Source organism: Nematostella vectensis, chromosome 4, assembly GCF_932526225.1.
Source record: "Nematostella vectensis chromosome 4, jaNemVect1.1, whole genome shotgun sequence".
Taxonomy (NCBI): domain Eukaryota; kingdom Metazoa; phylum Cnidaria; class Anthozoa; order Actiniaria; family Edwardsiidae; genus Nematostella; species Nematostella vectensis.
In genome coordinates, this window is record NC_064037.1 from 16,212,177 (window position 1) to 16,231,658 (window position 19,482).

The 19,482-nt window shown below is 38.6% G+C and overlaps 1 protein-coding gene across 1 annotated transcript; it reads left to right on the plus strand.

Moving 5' to 3' along the window:
• The first annotated feature begins 831 nt into the window (after positions 1-831).
• LOC5500522 (EGF-like repeat and discoidin I-like domain-containing protein 3) lies at positions 832-19,034 on the plus strand. Its single transcript, XM_048727179.1, has 7 exons — positions 832-1,445; positions 1,560-1,612; positions 6,678-7,041; positions 7,601-7,733; positions 9,598-9,711; positions 17,214-17,524; positions 17,607-19,034. Exons 3-7 carry the CDS (start codon positions 6,682-6,684, stop codon positions 17,748-17,750), a joined length of 1,062 nt encoding a protein of 353 aa, XP_048583136.1. The 5' UTR covers positions 832-1,445; positions 1,560-1,612; positions 6,678-6,681; the 3' UTR covers positions 17,751-19,034.
• The last annotated feature ends 448 nt before the right edge of the window (positions 19,035-19,482 follow it).

Sequence of the window (19,482 nt, forward strand, 5' to 3'; positions counted from 1 at the left end):
TGATACTATCTTTCTATCAAATGCAATTTTTTGCCACAAAACATTGGGTCGCAAGCGTGCAGTTGGGCACTAGCACGAAAAGTGTTCAATGTGTTTTGTTAAATTCACAGTGCAAATCATGTTTTGCATGACGCATAACTTTCTTAAAATTATTATTTTATTTGATTGTAGGGAGGAGGAGAAGGATATCGAATCTGTTGTAAACCAATAAAGTTTGGGGCATCCGCTTTTAGTTTAGTACTTGTTGTTTCTGTTGCTTGTCTTGATAAAGTTACGCGGAAAACTAGAACAAATAAATGTTCTAGCGTAGAATATGGTACTAAAAACGTAACACAACACCATAATATGGTGTTGAGTTCAGTTTTAGTACCATTTTCTACGAGAGTATTTTTTTACAACTGGTTGAGAAAACTCTTGAATTTACTCAGTTATTAATTCTGATAATTCTTTATTCTGATAATCATTACTTTCATTTATTATTTTCAAAGCACACCGCAAGCCAATTCGACTTCTGTCGAAGATTGCAAGATTGTCGGCCACATTTTTTCAAACTATACCTCGTTGGAAAAGTGTGCATCAAGTCATAAATAATGTACTTTCTGTGTAATGTATAGCTGCCAATAGTCAGGGTACGATCTCTCCGCATATGTGGATTTTGATCAATGTCTCGTGCCAGAATCAAAAAGCAAGCAAACAACTTTTTGCGATTCTATCATCCAAGCACAGCGAGATATGCAATGCAAGCACAATTTGCTTCGATGATATTAAAATACTTTCTCTCCATTTTAATAAGAAAAGGAATTAAATTCTTACGGCCAGCATATACAGTGTTTCCATAGTTTAGGGGGGCACGGTTCCCCTTTGTCATAGGCGTTAGGGCACTTATAATAATATAGTTCTCGTGTGGAATAGTCTTTTTTGGCCAATAGTTTTGAATTATTAAAGTTTATTTTGGAAGGCGGTGAAGGGTAACTAGAGTCTATCTGTGGATAGTTCCTGAAGTATACAATTGAAACAATTAAGTTAGATTCGATGCGATGCTAGAATCTAACGGGAAGAAATAGATTGAAAAATTATGTTATCCCATTTCCAGATCGTGTTTATCACGTCTCTTCACTACATGAGCCACTAGCCTGTTAATAACATATTATTATGTTCCAAAACTGGTACACATTGAAAAAGTTATTCGCAGAGCTTGGACTTAGATTTAACTTACGACAAAATCATTTCTTTTTTATTGGAAATAGAATTTTTTATATAGTTTTTTTTTTATTATACTATTCAATGAGTTATTTTTTATTATACTATTCAATGCGCAGATTTTTATATTGATAATTAAATTCTGATAAATTATTAATTATAATTATAATTGAAAAAGGATGGTGTTTGCGGTGTCTTCAGAGTTTGCGGGACCAGAGGCGGTGTGAGGATCATCGCAATACTAGGTATGTAGTAGTTTTAAAGAAATAAATGTAGCCGAATTTGAAATTGGTGGACTTGTTGGCGAATGATTAAATTCAATGTTCAGCTGTGACGCAATTTTCCATCTTTTTCATCAGATCTTATCGGACTAAATCTCGATTCTCTGCAAAAAAAACTAGGAAAGTCTCGGGTGAGTAAAAACTTTGCATAAAACCAGGACCTTTGATGCACACTGCAAACATGTCCAGAGCTTTCTTTAAAATTCGATGTACTTTCCTTTTAATGTTAAGTATAAATAGATGGTCATTTAAGAGCTCGTGTAAATTTGAAGGAAAAAAAACACGATTGATGTAAAAGAGCATAATTTTAGAATTCAAGATTTTGAAAAAAATCTATGCATGTGATAACCTTTTTCTGTCGCTACATTCTATACAATCTATTGGAATGAAACTCGGAAAACGCAGCTATCAGCCTTATTCAACACCCTCACAGTAGCCGCAAGTAAATCTACTTAATCAAGACTTGTACTAACAGAAGAACGACGAACATATATGAAATCATACTACACACGACATTATAGTTATACGTGTAACAATAATCATTATCCATAGTTTAAGTTTTCTTCGGATTTTGCAACTTAAACAGATAAAAATTTTTTGCATTTTTCTATTATCGATCGCTGGATACAATGTTTACTTTTAATTTGGTCAATTTCCTCAGGATATTTTATTATTCTTTTAATCCCCCTAAAGCCAGGGTAGCCAGGGTTTTTGTCTCGGTTTTTGCTTCCCTCGGCCGTTTGTAGCTAACCACGCGAGAAACATGTGTATCTAAGTTGTCTAAAATACGATATGGCTTTCTCTCTGATCTCTCTTTTCGCCAATAGACCAATGATCGTAAACAGTGAGGGCAGGATCTTCTCGCACATTTGGGCTTGGGTCGTTGTTGCTTGTTTATTTCGTAAGATCGAGTTTAACAAAAAATAAAAATTGAAATAGAAAAATACGAGCAAACCGCCTTTTCGCGTTGCAATGCGCCAACACTAACTTCCCATGTCAAGTCTAGGACTGGGAGGGGTTTCTCCATCCATTAATTAGATAGTATACTATGAATATCATATTTTCTTATTGCTTTAATAATTTGACTGTTTTTATGGAGGGCCACAAGTGATCGTACATTTAGGTGCTACCCTGTTAGAGTAAAGCTACTACTACTCCCCCATTGCCTCATTTTTGTAAGTTTTGGATAGACTGTATAATACTGTGAGCACTTTAGATGTCAGGTAGACAATTCGGGGTGGCCTAGCTATCGGTAGCCCAAGTATTTAAAAAAATGTTCTGTAATGTGCTTTGGATAGAAAACAGAAATTTTGTATTTTGTTTCGTTTCTTAAGGCCAGCTATATTTTCCGTTTATTTGTCTGTAGTTATGGTAATCGACTGGTTAATATATTTTCTTTTAAAAACAGTACCAGCCGCATAAGGCGAATAGTGCTTAAATTTAACAAACCGATTGATTGAAAATCTATTGCATCCTATTTCCAGATTGCTCCCATCATGTTTCTTCACAGCGTGACACTATTCTTTTAATGCAATATTATTTTTAATAAAGAAAACATTCAAGAAATCAATGCTTCTAATCTAGTACACATAATTAAAAAAGGATAATTAACAGTGGTTAGCCTTAAATTAAAAAAAATATTATCAATTCATTTCTTTTGTGTAACATCTTTAATATAGTTTTTAATATAGTAATCTTTATACTCGATGTAATGCACATATGAAGATTTTCATATTGATAATTGCGCAATATGAATGCAATAAATTATTAACTTTTATTAAAATAACTAAAGCAGCACGGCATCTACACGAAGGCTTCCAAGTGTGAATTCGTACAGTTTCCATTTGCTTGATGTAATGCACAGATGAAGTTTTTCATATTCTGATAATTACTCTATATAAATGCAATAAATCCTTAACTATTTTTATCATAATTGAAAAAGTACGGGGTCTACACAAAGCCTTCCAAGTGTGAACTCGCACATTTTCCATTTTTCGCAATCTGAAGCAGCCAAGAGGAAGAGTGGGCCATCCAAACATTAGCTTAGAATAGAAGCAAAGGCTCACGCAGGCTTTGGCGGATGATTTTTGTTGTTGTTTCGTTTTTGATGCAAGTCTAGATCTTTTCGATCTTTATTACTTACCCTTAAGGAATTTTATGAAGGTTTTTTATGTATTGAAGGAATAAATGCAAAAGTTTGGGGCCAGACTCTTAGTGGCAGGTGCTTTTAATAAACAACAGAGTACTGATACCTCTCAAACAAATCACTTATCTTAGCCGCGTTACTAAAATAGCACAGAAATAACTACGAAATCCTTTAGTTCAGGTATAAATCTAGTGTATGTTTTGTAGGGCTTTTTATGGGTTGAAGCAGTAAATGCGAAATTTCTGTGCCGTAACCGTAGTGGTAAATGATTTCTTGTTAAACCGCCAAAAGGTATTAAAAATTGCATTCACACATCTCAGAACATGAATCTGATACAGCACAAAGAAGATTTTTTTGTATGAAACTCTTACTTATTCTATCAGGTTAGAAATTCGTAAAAACTATATGTGGATGAAACGACGCTATTTGTGGACGAACTGGGTTGGACGAACCGGCTTGTGGACGAAACGACGAAATACCTAGACGCAAAAAAAAAAAACTGGTATTCGACTCTAAGTTTTCGTTTTTAATAAGACTTCTTCCAAAAAACGATTCTATTTCATTCACGGTCCGCTAGCATAATGCTTGTTAGCTTTAACTGTATAGACAGGTTCAAGCTTGCTTGGTAGTATGACCATACAAGGTTATGATTTGATCTAAAGATAACTTAGTTACTAGTCCTACATTCGAAACGCTTGCGTATAAATTTTCAGTGATTGTTTTCTCCCAAAAAGACACGTCCATCATTGATATGTAATTTTGTAGCTCATTTTTCATGAACGCGTCAGAAAACAGAAAATGTATAAGCTCTGAACACAAATCTTTTAACATTTTTCGGTTATCGCAATAAACCCCAACCTTTGTGTTTATCTTGAGTTGAGTTTATAACTCGTCATAAAAAAACTTCGAGTGCCTTGAAACTAACAAATTTTGGGAAAATACTTGGTATTTTGGGTATTTAAGATCAGATATTTCCGTACTTATTGCGCTTGGAATATCAAGAACAGAAAAAAATGTGAGAACTAAGCTTCAAGACTCACGGAACAAGCTTTGGCTATTTTCAGCTGCAATATGTCTTTATTAAATGAAGGGCAAAGTCCCAAGTCCCGTAGGGTACACACCCTTTGCCCGACACGCTGGGCAATGCGCGGAGAGTCGCTATCGTCTGTGCTTAACAGCCACAGTGAGCTAATGGACAATCAAAGACAGAAATGTAGACCAGAATAATGGGAGTTCAGAGCATGATGAATAAGTTTAGCTTTAATTTTGGATGTTGTTTGGGAGATACTCTTCTGAGACAAACTGACTCAGCACGAAAATCCAAATTTACGCGTGTGTAAAGATCGCGTAAAGACGACATTTACGTTTAGATACCTTTACACGACCTTTACGCGTGATTTAAAGATTATGTTTACGCAACATTTACGCGTGGCGTAATGTTGTGTAAAGACGACGTATTTTTAAGCTTTACGCGACCTTCACGCGTGGCGTAATTATGCGTAAATTTTCACAAGTTTTCCATCCATACCCATTTCACCCTTTCTAAAATAAAGTAGACGCTAGTAGAACAAAAATATTCTTTGTCATCATTTTATTAGTTTACTCTTAAACGGACAGTACAGCATTTAATAGCGCTTTCCTTAGAGCTCATGCACTCCATGGTTAGAATGCCTCCAATTTCCTTCCTTAGCTGTAGTCGCACCTCTGCATCATTTAATGCCCATTGCCGGCGGCTAAGCTTCTTTGAACAAATGAAAAAGGAACTAAATGACTTTGTATTTGTGGCATATGATTTCTATGGTACGTTACAACAAACAGTGTTTTTGCTAGTGAGAAATCTCCAATAAAATTTGAGAGGGGAACGACCTATACCAAAACAAAAACGAACTATATAACATAGTCTAAAACCCTGGCCAAAGCAAGAAAACGCAAGTCAGCACAAACTCTAACAAGTAATGATAATTGTATTCAGCATTTAATGGCTGTGAAATGATACCTGTAGTTCTCAAGCTTCACGTAGATTGGAGGTTCACCAATAGAGATGCTCCACACGCCGTGAAACTGTCATCGAAAGCAACGCAAACTTTAATAAGCCCGTGTGAGTAGGCGTGCTAAGTAACGTGCTCTCTTTCCTGAACAAATGTAACTGGCGCTTGTTTTTTTTAGAGAGTTATATATTTGACTTCGGATATACTTACATTTTTTGTTGCATTTGGGAGCTGCTTTGCAAGAAAAATGCTCACGAAAGCTCATCTGCATTGCAAATGAAAAATGAGGGACTTATTTTATATTTTATATTAAGAGAATATAAATCTAACAGAATGTTCAGATTTAGAATTAACTCATAAAAAAATTATTCCTAATTTCTAATTTTTTCTAATGCCCTACCTCACGAAATATTACCTCTTGACTGTATTTATTTATTTATTTTTCTTCCACCAAAGGTGCGGGAAACAAAACAGGGCGGGGCCCCAAATTAAGTGTGCCCGTACTTACATACTTTGAACATGACATAGAACTATAGAAGAAGAAAAAATAATATCTGGCAACTTCGTGCTCAGCTTCCTACCATACAGTAGCTCAGCTGAGGATTTGCCCGTTGTTGCATGCGTAGTAGATCTATAAGCGAGCGAAACTTATTCGGTTCTCAAGATTATCTTATCAGCGTGTAATATTATCGATACCCGGTCACCATAACTTGGACCAAGTCGTTACTTCACCATGACCGTGCCTTGACTAGCATGCGAACGTTCCGTAACTCTCTTCCTCAGGATACCACGCAGTTTGAAATATTCAATGTGTGTCAGTTAGTTGCTTACAAGTACACAAGGTTTGGGTGCCTTTGACTCATCAAGCATTCCTTCACGGAGACAAAATGTGAGAAATTTAGCCTTTGTTTACGTTAATTTCATCATGCAGTCCAACGCTCCAGCAGGCGAATCACTCGTAAATTTATTTAAACTCGAAAAAGAATTCGTTATTATTCCTTTGCGCTATTATATAATTCGTTGGATTTTTATACCACTCTAAAGACTATAATTGTTCTACAGCAAAATGAGGCTTACTTGCCTCGTGTTATACTTCAACTTCCTGGTTGCCGTAGCGACATCAAGCGAACAATCGTTCTGTCCAGCGTCCATCCATTCAGTAGGCGCCGCCATCACACAAGTTGGTCTTGTCTTGCGGAGCCGGCATGCCAAGAAGCGTCTTCAGGCTCAAAGTCAGATATCATGCAGTCAGCGGTGTCTGCAGCAAGACTGGTGCATATCGGTGAACTTCGAAGTGTCTCGACCGGAAGCAGGGGCCTGCGAGTTAAACACATACGGAGTCGAGACGTTGGACGACGCAAATCCAAACAATCCAGAGTTCAAAGCGAAAAAAGGATGGATATACTCACAGTTAAGGTCCGCTGAGGTAAGTTTTGCGAGATTAGTCAAAGGCGCAATCTGTTCTAAGTAATTTAAAGTGTGAAACCAAACAATGTAAAATCTTCCTGATTACTTCACCCAAGTGTAATAAACTGAAATAACCCAATTATTTGTTAAAAGGGATTTTATGCAAAAGACCTTGTTGGTCTATTTATGCGGTTTCAAGCTTTGAGTAAAGGTACAGCCTGTTTCGATGTGAGGCGTTCAAACCAAAATACTCGAGGCTTGGAATGATTTGATTTTAATTTTTTTGTAATACTTTTTGGTACTTTCTTAATTGGAAGATTACATACTCATTTTATGAAGTTGTGAGCTAGTCAATTGCAATTAAATAAAGCTATGAATATTAAGGATGTTGGCGCAACCCCATATATAACAAGATTTTTTTTAGCTTGCCTAATTTTGTAGCAGTTCAAGTTGAAGTTTTGTTTCTGAAATCGAATAGCTTGACCTTTTTGGAAACCCAAGTTTGATTATCAAATCGAATGAAGTAAAATCATCTAGCCATATCATGTCTTATTTTAGCCTGTTTATGCCTGTTACAGTTCACACTAAGCCTACAAGCCTGTAAATATGGTTCGTTTACATGTTCAAACGGAGGCACATGTGAAGTTGATTGCAAAACCCTTCGGCCAAGATGTCATTGCCTTGCTGGCTTTTCTGGAGACAAGTGTGAAAGTAAGTACGGTCATGATTTTACAGATAACCTGCTTCTGCAAATATCAAGGCGGGGATATGCGGATGCAATTTAAACTTTTACTGTATAGCATGTGGAGCAAGCGTCTCCTTCTGGATTTTCAGTGCAGATAAATATTGAGGATCATTTCTTTACATCGAGAATGTCGATCTGTAGCCTTCCTGGGCTGAAATCTCCACCAAAACGTAATAGGCGAGTAACAGAAGTGACCAATAAATAAACTAGACCCTGCACGCAGGGTTGACTGGGATACCTGAGATCTGCAACTTGTTTGTTATTTCTTAAACATTTCTTTGGTTCACTACCCTCAATGTGCTATCACTTAGGGATAAATTTATTTTAACACCAAAAGTGAGTCCTATTGTATTAACAATATAATTTTATTGAAATGTAACTTACATAAATAAAATAATACAAGTAAACAACAACATTTATTTATTTTGAAGTCAAATGAGCGGGCTATAGAATATCCAGACTTGATTGAAATTTATAGAGCATAGACATATTTTCAAGATCAACAACACTACAAAAATATTACAAATCTCTAGATTTTATTGAAAATGTTCCATAAAAATTAAAAGACATTCAATGAGGGATAAAGGTATTTTAGGGAAATAATAAAAACTTATCTATGGGAAGCACCAAAGTACCAAAATAATTTTCATAGATTTAAGTAAGTACTTACTTACATATTTTACACTTACATGACTTTCTGCTCGGTATTCTGATGGATCTTGCCCAATTTAAGTTACACCTATGCTGTACTTTAATAAAAGCGACATGGTTAAAATGATGACATTCAATGAGAGAGATCAAGATAATTTATAGTAAGAAAATAGAATTCATCTTAGGGTAACCGGTCAAGTATCCGATGTAAAGTAGATTCATCGACAAAGCGATTTGTAGGAGACGATTTCCATCAATTGTTTCAAACTACTTCAACTTCAAAATAGATTAAGCAATCAAGATAAATACCTCGAGTCCATTCATGAGTGTCCAGAGCACATTTAATTACGTCTTGAAGTAAGCTGTATGAGTCTAAAGCAGTCAGCACTTAATTCTTATCTTGAGCCGCGTGACTCGCACTCGGGTCGCAAATGTAAACACGAGTAAATACAGCGAAATCAATCCAAGCTGAGATGATTTTCCAAAATAACTTGGTAGAAATTGAGGCTATGGTGAAATATGCAGTTATTAAATCGCGAGACGGGCCTTCAACTGCACAAATAACATGGATCTGAGGGCTGGAACTTCAAATTCAAGATGGCGGCCATGAAACAGTTTTAAATTATGCAAAAGGTTCTGGTAACTAGGCATTGCGATGACGTAGGACAGTAGGCTAGATTCTTCGTGTAAAAAAAAGGCTTCAGTAAGGTCGCAATGAGTACACTAAAATAAGAAGAATTGCCTATGGTGCAAGGGTTCTTGGGAATTGCATTGTGCAAATCGCGAGACGACAAAAAAAACCCAGTTGCATTTGATGACTGGGCTACCACAAGTATCCTAGTAATTAGAAATCATCTTTCTTATTTAATAGATAATAACGACGAGTGCAAGAGCTGTCCTTGTAAAAACTGAGGAACGTGTGTAGACGGGATAAACCGGTACTCCTGTACGTGCGCAGCAGGGTTTACAGGCACAAACTGTGAGACGGGTAGGTTGTAACATGACAGGAAATGTAACAAAACAATTTAGTAACGTAATTTAAGTGCCGAGTACTAGAAGTGCATTTTCCTATCCGATTTAATCTGTTTTGTGAGAGATTAGCTTTAACGGCAATTTCTAGTGTTGATTAAAGTCTGCATTGGTGACCTGTCTTTCGAAAAGCACTTATATTTCTTTCAGATATTGATGAATGCGCTAGCGGTCCCTGTCAGAACGGAGCTACATGCAATGACGACGTCAACAAGTACACGTGCTCGTGCATTCCCGGGTTCACCGGCACAAACTGCGAGACGAGTAAGCAATATACACCTGTTTCAATTGAGGTCGCACCCGCGAATCGATGTATCGTAACTCGCAGTGGTTCATGGGTAACGTATAAATGGCTGAATCCTGGTCTTTGAAAGCCATGTGAACGTTTAGAGGTACAAAAACAATAATGCTAAACCTTTATTGACCTTTGTTTGTTTTTATGCTCGCTTATTTTATAATTTATTTGACACTCAAGATGCTCTGCGGGTTACGACAAATAGATTTTCCGAGTACAACCTTATTTGAAATAGGTGTATAAAGGACATAAGCCTATTAAATATAATGATTTGGTTCTTTGAATGTTCGGATGCAGGGTTTCAGTCGTTATTCTATTTAGACCTTTTTCTTACTCCTTTGAAAGGTGCCATGTTTTAAATTAAACTTGAAATTAAACAACGGTGACATTAAACCAGACAAAAATTCCCTAGCATACATTTCCTGTTTAAATTCAAGAGAACAACAGTTTTGCGCGAAAAGAAGTATGTACAAGTCTTATTGTTGCGTTACCATGCTGTAAAAAGCCTGTCTATACTTTTTTTACAGACACGCTCATTTGAAAGCCACGACCAATCAGCGCACGAGATTCACTGGTGTTATTTTATGAATGTGACATCCTTTCTTGCTTTTAAGACATTGACGAATGCGCTGGTGATCCTTGTGCAAACGGAGGGACTTGTACGGATGGAATCAATGGCTTTACGTGCACATGTTTCGCTGGTTATAATGGAAACACATGCGAAACTGGTAAGCATAGTTATACACATAATATTTAATTCTTTCGTATAAGCCTGCTGGTGACCTACCTGTATGTCTAATCACTTATACTTATCACTTGAACTTATACTGTTCAGATATTGATGAATGCACTAGCGGTCCCTGTCAGAACGGAGCTACATGCAATGACGGCGTTAACAACTACACGTGCTCTTGCGTTTCCGGGTTCACCGGCAAAAACTGCGAGACAAGTAAGCAGTATTTTGTATTTTATTATGAAGGTAAGAATTCACTATTCACCTTTAATGGTTAGGCTGAGCAAAGTGCTTGAAGTGTTGATTCTTGGACTTTTAGATGCTCCACAGGCAAAGCTTCGGTTCTCTACCCTATTGTGCAAAATTATCTCTTTAATACTTTAATAAATCACTCCCCTATACAATAGTATAAAGTAGCTTACGCTAATACTGGGGAGGGCACAGTCAGTTTACAGCCGGCGGAGATGCGGAGCACCTTTAGTTGCCTGATGGCTGGCAAAGCTGCTGTTTTAAAGGACTCCAGATTACTTAGGTTTACAATATTATCAGGAAGTAAATTCCATGCTCTTATTGCTCTAGGAAAAAAAGAATAATTAAAGGAAAGAATATTCGAGTGCAATTGTTGAAAGCTAAGTGAGTGCCTCCGAATAGATCGATTTGTCGGAACGACACAGCTAGGGAGAGGACAAGCCACGAGATAGTTATAAAATTTATACAGTAATACTATTTGATGGCAAAGTCGCCTTATTTCCAATGTGTCCCAGTTTAGCTGGTTAACCAGTTCAGATGATCTTGCTTGGTAGTCATAATTGTTGCAGACAAAACGAGCAGCGTTCTTCTGAACTTGCTCCAACCGCAAAACATCTGTGTCAGTGTAGGGACTCCAAGATGTTGACGCATACTCAAGCATCGGTCTAACAAGGGAGAGGTAACGCACGTTCCTTAACTGCAGGGGCACAGGGTTTTAAAGTTCTTCTGATCGCACCCAGTGTTCTGTTGGCCTTTGTAGCTATTTTGGCACAGTGAGGGCCCCAGCGCAGTTGCTCATTACACCGTAATCCTAGGTAATCTTGATCTGATACTTGGGCAAAGGACTCCGTACTTGCTGTATACTGATAACATGACGGTCTCCGCTTCTTGGTGACTGACAACAAGTAACACTTGGTTATATTGAACTCCATCTGCCAAGCTGCTGACCAATCAAGTACATTATCCAGATCATCTTGAAGCGTGCAGTATGGTCATCCATGGATGTGATTGGGCGGTATATGATGGTTTCATCTGCAAATAGCCTGATTTGAGAATTTGATGCTTTACAGATATCGTTGATATACAACAAAAACAGGGTAGGTCCCAGTACGGAACGTGTGGTACTCCTGATGTTACTTGTACTTTATCAGAGTGGGTGCCATTGACTGCCACATACTGGGACCTCTTATTTAGCAAACCAGATATCCAAGCCAATGTTTTTCCCCTGATGCCATAATAAGAGAGCTTTTTCAAAAGCTTTGGGTGTGACACTTTGTCAAAAGCTTTACTGTAGTCTAGGAGCAGAGCACCCACTTGGACATGATGGTTTAGCACGGTTGCCCAGTCATGAAATGTGAGGACTAGTTGCGTCTCACAACACAAACCCGCACGAAAGCCATGTTGAAATATTGATAATATGTTGTTAGATGATATGTGTTTGTTCAGATGGCTGAGAACAATGTGTTCCATGATCTTGTAACTGATACAGGTAAGAGAGATAGGGCGATAGTTTTCCGGAAGATCTTTAGCTGACTTTTTATGTATTGGGACGACCATCGCATTTAGCCAAATAGCTGGTACGGTCCCCTCATTGTAGCTTTGGTTGAAAATAAAGCACAGCATCCCGGAAAGTTCCTTTGCCAGATCCCGTAACACACAGGGTGAGATACCATCAGGGCCACTGCTCTTGGATACATTTAGTCCAGCAAGTTGTTTGTGGGCACCAGCCTGAGTAAATATGATATCTTGGATTGAAGTACATGTGGTAGGACCAAGGTCAGGAGAAGCACCATTGTCCTGTGTGAAAACACTCTCAAAATACTTATTTAATGCCTCAGCTTTGTCCTTATCCGAAATATACATTGAGTCACCTTGACGCAAAGTAGGTATACTGCAGCTTTCTGTTCTAGAGTGTTTGACATGGCTCCAGAATTTTTTAGGGTTTGATTCCAAACTTCCACCAATTACAGTATTTAGATAGTAGTTATAAGATGATTTAAGTAATTTCACCACAAAGTTTCTCTGGCAGCGATAGGCACACCAGGCTTTGGATTTTTGTTGTTGGTTTTCAGTGCTTTGGACAAGAGGCGGTCCCGCTTACGCATTTGTCTTTTTCTGATTTGGTTATCCATGGGAGGGACTTTTTGACTTTGTAAACTTGTGTGGAATATGTGTCTCTACTGCGGATTTCAACCTGTCTTCAAAGAAGGACCAATTTTCTCCTAAGGATCTTTCTGTGCAATGGCGGGAGAATTCTTCAGCAGATCTAGCCATTTCCTGTTGGAGAGCCTCAATGTCCATTTTCTTGTAGAGATAAACTTTATAAGGAGGACTCTTGATACGTTTTGCTCTGGTATTAATGCTGAACTTGACGATATCATGGTCACTCATCCCTGGGTGGATAATAATATCAGATACAAGAGCTGGTGAGGATGATAACACAAGATCCAAGGTCTTTAGAGAAGCTGGGCGTGTTGGTTTTGTGACAAATTGAGTAAATGCATTGTTTGAAATCAGATCTAAATGTTTCTGCATCATAGCTGCTGTTACATGATTTGTAGGAGATGGTGGATCACTTTGCCAGTCTATGTCGCCACAGTTAAAGTCACCACTTTAAGTCATCACGATATTCGGATGAGACTTGTTGTTTTGCGAGAAAATCTTAAAAAGAGACTCTTGCAGGTGGTCCAAGCGGCTACTAGGAGCTTCCGGGGGCTTATAGAACGCGTAAATGTAAACAGTTTTCTTATTGGAGCAGCGTATAACCGCCCACAAGGACTCATCCTCTGGGTTTGTGGCTATGGTTGGTAGCTCGTATGATGGAATATCGAGTTTTACAGCAATAAAAAGTCCTCCTCCATCACTTCCAGATTGCTCTTTTCTAAAGACGTTATAATCCGAGGTTCGATCATAGAGCCGCTCGGAGGGAGGGTGAGTTGCACAGAGTGCCTTAGGCCTAGATTAAACGGCGTGCCAGAGTCGCACCGTTCTGTTTCGGTAGAGGTTCGATCGTAGAGCGGCCCTACAATAAACGTCGAACTTTTTGTTTGTTAACTTCCATGGGTATGGAGTGTAACAATATAGTCATTAGGCACAAAATACATGCTGCTTTGTCTTATGACGCTAAAATGGGGGACAGAACACGGAGACTAGAAATGACTAGAAAAGCCTTCTTGGTCAGAGCAATATGGTCTAATAGGAAGAGGAGAATGAATTGATTACATGCCGCAATATATTGAATAGAGAAAATTAAATTTCATCATAACAGCCATTCAAATTTCGCGCCCTATTTTTATGTAAATTTTGTATATAAATAGTATTTAAGTTATGGTAGTAATATATTCTTAATAAATCTCCTGATGAGTGCGCAACCACGGAACAGGCTTGTAGAGATGAAACGGTAGTTTAAGCAAAAGTAAACTCGACCGCATCAACACCGCCATCGCAACAAAACGTAACTTTCACCAATGGAAAAGCACTAAAGCAGTAATCGACTGGTTCACACGAACAGAAAACAAGACAGCATCCAACTTTATATGTTTCGACATAGTGGAATTCTACCCATCCATCAGCCAAGAACTCCTAAACAAAGCCCTCGACTTCACCGCTGACTACGACTGCATCACCGCTGAAGAAAAAAACATAACCCACGCCAAGAGCTCTATCCTAGTCCACAACCAAACACCCTGGCACAAAAAAGGCAACTCGACATTCGACGTGACAATAGGAAGCTACGACGGCGCTGAAACATGCGAACTTGTAGGCAACTTCCTCCACTCCTAACTCCAAGACCTTAACATTAATATAGAACTCTACCGCGAAGACGGACTAGCCATCACAAGCGCCACACCTAAAAACACAGAGAATATCAAGAAAGAACTATGCCGCATCTTCAAAAACAACGGACTGCGAATCACCATAGAAGCCAAAAAGCGAGTAGTCAACTTCCTAGACGTCACATTCGACCTGAACCGCAACACCTACCAGCCTTTCACCAAACCAAACGCCCCGCTACAGTACGTCCACCGCGAGAGCAACAACTCTCTTACCATAACAAAGAATATCCCTGCCAGTATCAACAAACGCTTATCTACTCTATCATCAGACAAAAAAACCTTCGACCAAGCCGCCCCGCCATACCAGAAAGCACTCGACGAAAGTGGATATAACTACACGCTGCACTACGAACCAAACACCACAAGCAAACGCAAGAACCGCCAGCGCAACAACATCATCTGGTACAACCCCCCTTTCAGCAAGAACACAAGCACCAACATCAGCCACAGATTCCTCTCACTCATAGACAAGCACTTCCCTAAAGACCACAAACTCAGAAAACTCTTCAACCGGAACACCATCAAAATCAGTTACAGCTGCATGAGTAACACCAAGCAGATAATTGACAGCCACAACAAAAGCATAATCGCCTCACAACAGCTCTAGTAAAAGATGTAATCTCTGTCTCAAAGAAAAACTGATCATTATTCGCCAACCCAAGCTATCAACTTTTAAACAAGCGTAACGAGCTAGTGTCTCCGTGCCGCCACAGGAACAAAGCCTTGTTATGCAACAGCTGAACTATTCAATTTTATCATAACAGCCATTCAAATTCCGCGCCCTATTTTTATGTAAATTTTGTATATAGATAGTATATAAGTGATGGAAGTAATATATTCTTAATCTCCTGATGAGTGGGCAACCACGAAACAGGCTTGTTTGTAGAGATGAAACGGTAGTTCGCGTGTTTTTTTCCTACAAACCAAGATATATCCCGCTCTACACCTGTGTATTGAGCACTATTCCATGAACGCCTGCAATTACGCATTATATACAATGGTACAGGCAGTTACCGAATAAGCAGGCCTCAGCATTCATCTGCTTTGATGTCGTCGAGTTTTACCCTACGATATCTGAAGACCTACTTAACCGCGCCCTGGATTTCGCGTCAAGACACGTTAACATCACACCTGATGAGCGCGACATAATTATCAACGCGAAACACTCCCTCCTCTATAGCAACGGCAGCACGTGGGAAAAGAGATCGTCCAGAACACTGTTTGACGTTACTATGGGAAGTTTCGATGGAGCAGAGACGTGTGAATTGGTCGGTTGCCTACTTCTGGACCAGCTGAAGGAGATACCAGATAAAAATATCGGCCTGTATAGGGATGACGGACTGGCAATAATGAATGAAAAGGAAGGAATATTGAAAGAGCGAAAAAGAATATATGCAAGATCTTTGCGGATAATGGCCTAAAAGTAACAATTGCACCATTAAGAAGATCGTTAATTTCCTAGATGTGACTTTAGATTTGAACACCGGGAAATTCAAGCCATATTCGAAACCAGAAAATACACATTTATATGTGCACAGCAAGTCTAATCATCCGCAAAGCATCATAAGAAACATACCGGAGTCAATCAACAGGAGACTGTCGGAGATCTCATGTGACGAGAACACATTCAATGATGCTGCACCGCAATACCAAGAGGCACTAAGGAAGAGCGGTTATGAATATGAGCTGAAATTCTAGCCAACGCCACAAAGAACAAGCACGCAAAGGCAAAGTCGCAATCGACAAAGGGACGTTATATGGTTCAACCCGCCTTATAGCAAAAATGTAAGCACTAACATAGGTAGGGAGTTTCTCAAGTTAGCAGATAAGTGTTTCCCTACCGACCACAAGCTTAGTAAGATATTTAATAGAAAAACGCTTAAGGTAAGTTATAGCTGCATGCCTAATGTGAAACATATAATAGATGGGCACAATAAGACCATCTTGACAAAGAACGAGCTGCAGCAGACAAACGGAGAAAAAGTGCAACTGTAGGAAAAAAGATGAGTGCCCATTAAATGGCGAGTGCTTAACGCAAGAAATAGTTTATCAAGCTACTGTAAAAACAGAGGAAAAAACCGAAACCTACATAGGCTTAACTGCAAACACGTTCAAAACTAGGTTAGGAAACCATAAGCAGTCATTTAGAAATGTAAATAGAAAGAACGACACGGAGCTTAGCAAATATGTGTGGGAACTCAAAAAGCGAGAGGATTATTCCATAGATTGGAAAGTGCTAGCTAGAGCAAAGGCATACTCAAACAAAACTAAAAGATGCAGTTTGCGCACCTTATCATAACTAAGCCAAATATGGCAACACTAAATAAGAGAAACGAGCTTATCTCGACGTGTAGACACAAACACAAATATTTTCTTAGGTTAAACGATTCTAGAACAGGCAATGTAGCGCGCGCGCTTGACAATCTTATAACGCGCGCAGTTTGTAACGGCCATATTATATGTTAAATTTTGCATCTCACGAAACCATACATAATTTCGTAGACGTACGTCAGTGTTAAGTTGTAAAAAGGTTTAATTGAGGAGTGGAACAACCTTACGGTTGGTCCACGAAACAGAACTGTATTAAACGAATTTACCTGGATGAACTGAGTCGTTCATTACTGATCTCTCTCTCTATATATATAATTCCAAGGTTGTGGCCTCGCAGAAATTGGAGTCCAGAACAGAAGTATCATCCCAGACGAAAGCTTTTCCGCTCCGACATACATGCAGGGCTTTGAACCAAAGAACGCTCGACTAAACGGAGGCCAATATTGGGTTCCAAAAAGCACATCTAATCCAGGTTACCTCCAGGTTGATTTGCTGTCGTTGTACATGATTTGTGCCGTGGCAACACAAGGAGGGACCCTCCCGGAGTATGATACAAGAACCACAATATACAAGCTTTCCTTCTCAAAATCGGGATCTTTCTGGGATATCTACCACGAAAGTGGTACAGAGAAGGTATGCTACAACGCTGAGTGCAAAATTCGAGTGATTATATAGTTGGGTGTAAAAACGTAAACACCAATTTTGTTTTAAACAGGAGTTTCATGGAAACTATGACAAGCCAACAGTGGTGAAGAATGCCTTGGTAAACAGGCCAACCGCCCGATACATCAGATTCATACCAACAGCGTGGGTCTATTGGCCTGGTTTTCGCGTTGAAGTTTTCGGAATTCGTCAATGAAAATAGCGAATTATATTTTTTGACGTTTCGACAATGGTGCCTTCAACATGAATCAGAACCCCCCCCCCCCCCTCATGCCTTCATTATGAATCAGAACCCCCCCCCCCCTCAATATTTTCCCTCCCGAAACGTCGATAAAATAGAATCCGGTGATTTAAGTAATCTTATATATAATAAGCATAAGAAAATCACTGCACGGGACCAACAACACTACTTAAAAATACATACTACTTGTAAATACGCTGCTATCATAAGTAAATTATATTACCTGATTATTAACAATTATTGGACGAGGTTGAGTGTTATCCCGAGTAATCAATGCCGATACAAGTCAGGCCAGGCCGAGATACAAGTCCGAGATTGGATCCACCTGGCGAGACATTGTTTATTCCGGATATCACAGAAACCGAAAAACTTTCGCGAGAACAAAATCTATTTACGATTTACATAAAAGCAAAGAGAAGCCATTTAAGTCCTCCCCACTTCTTAAAATCGAATCTTTGGGCCCTAGACTAATCTTCTAGATGATTATTCACTCCCTTATTGCATGATCCTCAAAACAAACCATGCGCTCCCACCATTTTTTTTTCTAAAATTACAAGGAAATGATAAGTAGGGACGTGTTTTTAATGTCCCTTGTGACGTGCCCCACCTGTTCGGTTATGGCTAGATGAAATTCATTTCATTATTTCGGTGTTGATAGTGCGAGAAGGTAACGAATGTTATCATTCTATTGTTTTAGGCAGGACGAGCATTTAGAATTGCATTACTTGTATGTATAAATATCACCCAATATAATATCTTTATTATTATTATTTTTTTTGTACAAGCATTAATATACACTCACCTCCCTCTTAGAGTGGGAGCCATGATCGAAAAGTTTGTTTGCTTAGGTTTAGTAGTTTTTCTTTATGCTATTATATAATTGTTTTCATCGGTTAGTATTGTGATACATTAGGAGAGGGCTATAATAGCTTGTACGGTTATTGTGCTAGCGTCGTGAAATAAAGTTCATTGTATATTTTATCTGTATTATATTGCTGCCAAGCGAGAACATCGAAATTAAGGAGCACTTTTCTGTGAGAAATTCGACTAATATTATTCTAGAAATAATGCGTCCTGAATTAAAAATGTTACTTTGATGCATAATTAGGTTATTCGGTTACAGCAGCTCTGAGGCATGCTTTCAAAAAGCCAATGCGTTAATAAAGCATTTTTTATAGTCACGTCAGTGTATTTACTTATCTAGTTGAAATGAAATAAAATGATCTTTGATGACTAAAACTCATATATACGTGCTTATGACACCACTGCTATAGGAAATTCCATCGGTAGAGACCGAAGGGACTGTTCATTTTTTTTTATTAGGAAGGGAATTGGTGGAAATTGGGGCGGGGGGGGTCATCCAAAGAAATACAAGGGGAAAAGGGTGACCTTCCCAAAAAATACATAGAAAAAAAGGGGGTGGGGGATACAATATTGCAGCTACAAGGATCAGAATAAAATCAAAATAGGTCTATGCATTTAATTTCTCAACAGACAAAGTGTAAAAACATCATTGGTATCAACAATCGTCAGTATGAGCACTGTCTTAATTCAAACAATACTCGACTGGGGTTCTCATGAACCCTCTATTGCTGCCCTCGCCATCCTCATCGCTATCCTCGCATATTTTGCGTTTTTTCACTTGTGGTATACTCCTGCGGGTACAGGATCTGGTATTCTTTGTCTT